This window comes from Triticum dicoccoides, chromosome 5A, assembly GCF_002162155.2.
Source record: "Triticum dicoccoides isolate Atlit2015 ecotype Zavitan chromosome 5A, WEW_v2.0, whole genome shotgun sequence".
Lineage (NCBI taxonomy): Eukaryota > Viridiplantae > Streptophyta > Magnoliopsida > Poales > Poaceae > Triticum > Triticum dicoccoides.
The window spans coordinates 13,352,961-13,358,830 of record NC_041388.1 but is presented as its reverse complement, the minus strand read 5'-3'; the positions used below and the strand labels follow the sequence as shown (position 1 = coordinate 13,358,830).

The window sequence follows — 5,870 nt, the reverse complement described above, 5'->3', positions numbered from 1 at the left end:
CAAAGATTAAACATACAGTGCGTCATGAAATCAAAATGTAAGAAGGATCAACTTACTCTAACAGCCGGATCCTGCCAACTGCCTTCTGACAGTTTGTAGGGCGTGTACTGAACAAAAAGATTAATAACATGCTGACCTATCCAAAGGATAAAGTGAAAGATGGAATATGAGTCAGTCCATAACTCCATGTGAAGTATATACACAATATGGGAGATCACAACATTATAAACATCCAAAATGACCTTGAACACGTTAACTTTAAAATGTAAATTTAGTGTACACAGAAAAGGTTCCTTACAATTAAATATTGCCAGAATGGTAAATTTACTCAGATGCAATTATGGGGAAGCAAAAGAAAATGGCATACCTGGTGGAGAGATGGTCTTATCTAAGACTGAAGGAATTGTCATTTCTATTACAGGCCTTGTGGATGAGAAGCCGCCTGCGGCTTCCTTGTATGCTATATCGATTTCCTCCATGCTGAAGAGCAAGTAAAAGTTCCATATTGAAATGTAACACGACTTAAGTCTGAAAAAGTGACTGCTGAACTATACAAAAATCGTCTCACACAAAAGAATTGATTGGCCAGATCATCTAGCTTTTTCTTAGAAGAATGAAAATGCTAATCCACAACTCGGACATCTTATGACTACTTAGCCTGGCCAGACTATGCTCTTTATTATCCTGAGGTACTAGCAATAACATGTACTTCAATACATAGATGTAGGCTACCAAGTTGGTGCATCAGGTTGACATGACAAGCAAGGAACATAAATGTAAACAGCAGAATTTTCTATTGAAGAGTGACAATGTTGAATTAAGAGATTATTTTCCTTGCCCTGCTATACATGAACAGGACAAAGATAACAAACAGTGTCTCATAGATTGTTGCTTGTCCACAGATATGCAGAAGAACAATAGACACAGTTGATAAATATGTGCCAAAGTAGGAACTATTCCCTAACTTAAGTACCTTTCAGATCCAATGTGTATGGTGCCCATGTGCTCCGGGCCACCTTTACGGTTGATGTTTTTGCAACAGCGAAACTGTGGCAGCGCATCAACAGCAACGTTGATCTTCGTTGTTGCCTGTTCTCCAGAGCATAGTTAGCAACAATATTACAAGTTGGTTACTGAAAGTCAATGTGGACCACAAATAGCTTTCCCACAATCACGAGTTCTTTTTACTTGAGAAAACTTTGGCATCCATACTAATGAAATGCAAGGATAATAGATAGACTATACAAGTAAATGAACAAGGTTATCATCGTATATTGCGTAGACAGATATTTGTAAGAACGCACACCACCAATGTAGTTCCTTTATTTAAATAAGCTAGTAACTAAGTACTTACAGAGCTATAATCCGCTGTCTTGATGGCACAGAGGAACTCCTCTGGAAGAGTATTGGCAGGCACAAGGTCCTGCAAACAAAACCAGGTGTCAATTTAGAGGATATTTTCTAATTATGCCTGCAAAGGTAGAGCTAATAAATCTTCACACCAATACATATTCAGAGTGATTCTTACCACAAATGTTTTATACGGTGTGGCATTTGATAACACAACTGATGAGTGCAACTCGGTTCCATCAGCCAAAGCAACCTACAGATTCGCAATCCTTCAATAGGTGGAAAGAAATGAACTACACAGTGCGCATACACTTGCTGATTAGTCCAAGACTTACCCCTTGCACCTTTCCAGTAGTTTCATCGACCATTACTTGTGAAACCTATGCAAAAACACTTGGGCAAGTGAGGCAAGAAACGACAAATAAAAAATTGCTCTCACAATTAAATTTATGCCACTACATAGTTAATGACTTCTTCGATGTAAAATCCAGTTTTCTTTCTGGTCTGCTTTGATTTTAATTATTTGTTCAGCCAAACATGATCGACATGCAACAAAGAGGGCTTGCACAAGAAGAGAAAATGCACCTCAGCATTTGTTACAATTTGCACGCCTGCTTCCAGAGCTGCTTTGCTTATAGCTGATGAGACTGAGCCCATACCACCTTCGACATACCTGCAAGTGTATAAAAAAATGAATGAAAGGTTTTCTGAAAAAGAGAAAAAAAAAAAGGTAAACGAAGACACCAACTAAATAAAGAACTAAAAGTGGCAACACCAACAAATTTGGGTAGAGTGTGATGACATTTCCTGTGACATCAACCCTTGAAACTGACTCTAAGGCAACTGAATACTTGTTTTCCTAGCCAATGGAGATGAGCACCAGCAATCCTTTATTCAGTTTCAAGTGTATGTAGAACAATGAAGGCTACATTATCCTATAGGTTTTTGGCTTTTTGCTAACTACATATTTTTATGGTGGAACAGAATAACATGGATATGGTCAGAAGCATACGCCCAAACACCACGTTGACCACCAGTTTCTCCCATGATGTGGTGCAGGAGAACATATCCTGATCCTGGAGTGTTCACACCAGCCTATACAGGGGAGACGCAATTGTCAAACACTAATCCAGCAGGCACACAAAAAAGTGGATTAAGTAATGCACCCTTACCATAGTACCAATCACAGCATCAGTCGCCAGGGTCGCCTTCAATACATCACCCTGTAGTACCAGAGCGGTCAGCACAAGAACTCAAGAAGTTACACAAGAACTCAAGAAGTTATTCTCATCCGACATGTGTAGATGGTCAAATGCAATACAGTTTTCTCCATATGTTCATTGTGAAGACAGAAGAGAAGTGTTTCAGAGAAGAGGGAAGCAAGCTTTCAACCTCAAACCAGTTATTCAAGACCTTCGACGCTGGCGACAGAAGAAGGTCGAAGAAGTTCCTGCCAGTGTAAAAAGATTTAACTTTACATACTGCATTGTTCGCAAATGGCTGCAACAGTAACATCACTAAGAGAGGTGATGTATTTAGTACTCACACCATGTCCTTTTGCCCCTGTTGCATCACGATGCCAAGAAGCTTGCTCCAGAACACTGACTTGTCGACCTTATCCTTCATCCTGTCGACCATGGAAGCATGGTACAGCTGCCTCAGCTCCGGCGGAGGCGAGTCTATGACGAAGTCCATGAGCTTGCAGAACTTCTCTAGCTGCTCCTCGTACCTACATTCACACATCAAACCCATTGCTAGTGTAAAAGACAAATCCAAGCTGAAACGCACAGAGGAAACCACAGTGAATTCTCGGTGTGTCTGTCTGTCACCTCGGGTATGCCTCTGCATCTTTTTTGGAGAACTTGCCAATCTCAGAGCGGTTCAGCTCTGCGTCCGGGCCGAGGAGCAGGTACCGGCCGTCGAGGCACGGCGTGAACGACGACGGGCTCCGCGGCAGGAGCTTCAGGCCGTGCCTCTCCAGCTCCAACTCCCTGAATCATCCATCATCAGTAGCAGTGGCAGTGGCATAAGCATCAGTTCTTCAGTACATACGTCCTCACAGAATTTCAGAATGCAGGTACGGAACAGGGGCCCGGTTTGTAAGTAAATCCGATGGAAATGGAGGCTGAGATCGATCGCAGAAAGAGGAGGGGATCGGGAGACGCGTTACCGGATGAGGGCGGGGCGGAGGAGGCTGAGGAGGTAGCTGCAGCGGGAGAAGCGGAAGCCCGGGACGAGGTCCGACTCGGACACGGCGGCGCCGCCGAGGACGCCCCGCCGCTCCAGCACGGCGACGGAGCGGCCGGCGCGCGCGAGGTAGGCGGCGGCCGCGAGCCCGTTGTGGCCGCCGCCGATCACCACCGCGTCCCAGCGCTTGCCCCTCGGGAGCTGCGAGGGGGACAGCGAGGGGGAGGGAGAGGGCTCGGCCGACGTGGAGAGGCCGCGGCCGCGGAGCCGGGCGCCCGCGAGCAGGATGCGCGTCGCCGCCGGCGACATCGGGCTCCGCGGGGTTTGGGTTTAGCCGCCGGCCGGACTTGAGAGAGAATCTTTCTGTTTCTGTTTCTGTTTCAGGTGGCCAGTGAGTGAGGGCGTGGTTGTTAGTGCGACTCGCGGCGGCACTCGTAGGAAGGCGGATTTGGGAAAATACGTGTCCCTTTTGCTTTGCCATGAGGGAAAGTAAACCTGGGCATTTGTCGGGCCGGACGTTATCGAAGACCGATCTCAAAATCTCAAGCCCTAGCCTGGCCCGGCCCGGCCTGAAACACATGAACAGTGACCTTTTTGAATTGAAATGATTAATTTTGGGATATTTAAATGATATATATTATACCTATATTTGTAATAAAATAGTGATTAATGCCCTTTTCGAGCTTTTAGGCCGGGCTTCGGGTAGAAAAGCTGAACCCGAACTACGCCCAGATGTCTGGCTTTCGGGTCGGGCTGTCCATGCCCGGGTCTAAGGGGAAGTGCGAGCCCAAAACGACATTACTCGGGTCTAGAGAAAAGGCCAAAAATAATTGTCTTTTTTGGAGATTAAGGTATTTGCAGTGACGTGTGAAGCAACATTTTGTTTTTTGAGGAAACACACGGACACTTTAGATATGATAATTATCAAGGAAAACAATGACCAGTATAATGAAAAAAAAAGTTGGACACGGAATAATCAGTAAAAAAATGCGTTCAAGATGATACTAGTTTTCTTCTTTCTCCAATTATATGTCGTCCCCTATGTATGACGACATGTTTCATGTGTGATGCAATAAGAAAATTGGATGTTTTGGAATGAATGCCATCAAGATCAAGATATATGTCAATATCATTGAGTTGTAATGATGAATATATTAAGATCAACAAAGAGCAAGAGAAATGGGAAATTTCATACCCAAATCTGCCTATTGGGCATTTTTTTTGGTGCACTCGGACTATCTGGTTCAAAATGACCAAACTGTCTGGCCTCATGGAAGGTTTCTGAGCCGACGATGCACTTGGCCGGATTGTCCGACGATGCAAAATTTGTTGCGCGTGTTTTAACAACATGCCAGAGGTTCTCACGTAGAGAACCACCCAAGATCGACTAGAAACAGTGATGAGTTATATGCAAATCTAAATAACCTTCAAGACATCAACTTTGATTGTGAAGTAAAGATAAAGATGAAATATTGAACTAGAGGTCAACTCACAAGTGCAAGTTATGTACCGCATGGGCTTGAGTGGTATGGTAAGAAATTATGAATCATTTTGTGAATTAACACGTACTACATGTTTTCTATATCTATATTGGTTATATAATTCTCATCGGTCTGCATCGAAAGAAAGGCTTCAAGTTAGCCCATGCGAGGATGAAAGCAAGTGAAAATGGTCATCAAGGCAAATGAAAGGGCAAGTTCAGATAGGAACTTCGAATGAGTTTTTTAGAGAAAAGGCATATAGTCCAAAAACTTTAAATTAATGGAGCCATCACCCGGCTAGGAGATACAATGGTGTTGACTACAAAGATACAAACTTAATACATGCAATAAATGCAGGGCAACGACTATCGAGATGCTAACTAGAGAAGCCCAAACACAACTGCCACCAAAGAAAACAACAAGATCGGGCCGAAGATGAACACCATGCCGAAGAGGATCAGTGCGTGCAGAGGCCGTAGGGACGCATCAGATAGAGGATGAGAGGAACATTGTCTCTATGTTAGGACAGCTAAGTCGAGGACGGAGGAGAGATCACTATCTCTCCTCACACATTGCCGGAGGGGAGACCACTATCTCTGCTCGCCTTAGGATGGAGACAGTGTCAAACTGTGACACGTCCAGGGAATTAAAATCCATACAATGGTTTCTGCAAACCTAAATGCAAATGTGACAGGTTTGGGAAATTAGGGCATCTTCAATGCTGATCCACAAACCGGACACCGCATCCATCCGTGGACAGGGAGGACAGTGCATGGATACGGATGCGGGAGCCGGCCATCCGCTATCCGCATACATCTCAAACTGCATTTCAACTAACCAGATAAAATGCAT

The 5,870-nt window shown here is 44.2% G+C and overlaps 1 protein-coding gene across 1 annotated transcript in view; it reads right to left on the bottom strand.

Annotated features, from left to right (window-relative positions):
• Nucleotides 1-3,890, bottom strand: part of LOC119298810 (pyridine nucleotide-disulfide oxidoreductase domain-containing protein 2-like) — a 5,297-nt gene extending 1,407 nt beyond the window's left edge. The window contains exons 1-13 of the mRNA XM_037576109.1: nt 3,521-3,890; nt 3,180-3,341; nt 2,897-3,079; nt 2,743-2,800; nt 2,523-2,573; nt 2,363-2,445; nt 1,936-2,023; nt 1,686-1,730; nt 1,529-1,603; nt 1,355-1,423; nt 974-1,089; nt 368-480; nt 57-136 (exon numbers count right to left, since the gene is read on the bottom strand). Of these exons, the coding sequence (XP_037432006.1) occupies nt 57-136; nt 368-480; nt 974-1,089; nt 1,355-1,423; nt 1,529-1,603; nt 1,686-1,730; nt 1,936-2,023; nt 2,363-2,445; nt 2,523-2,573; nt 2,743-2,800; nt 2,897-3,079; nt 3,180-3,341; nt 3,521-3,846 (1,449 nt within the window). The 5' untranslated portion in view covers nt 3,847-3,890. The remainder of the gene's footprint in view (nt 1-56; nt 137-367; nt 481-973; nt 1,090-1,354; nt 1,424-1,528; nt 1,604-1,685; nt 1,731-1,935; nt 2,024-2,362; nt 2,446-2,522; nt 2,574-2,742; nt 2,801-2,896; nt 3,080-3,179; nt 3,342-3,520) is intronic.
• Between the last annotated feature and the right edge of the window lie 1,980 nt (nt 3,891-5,870).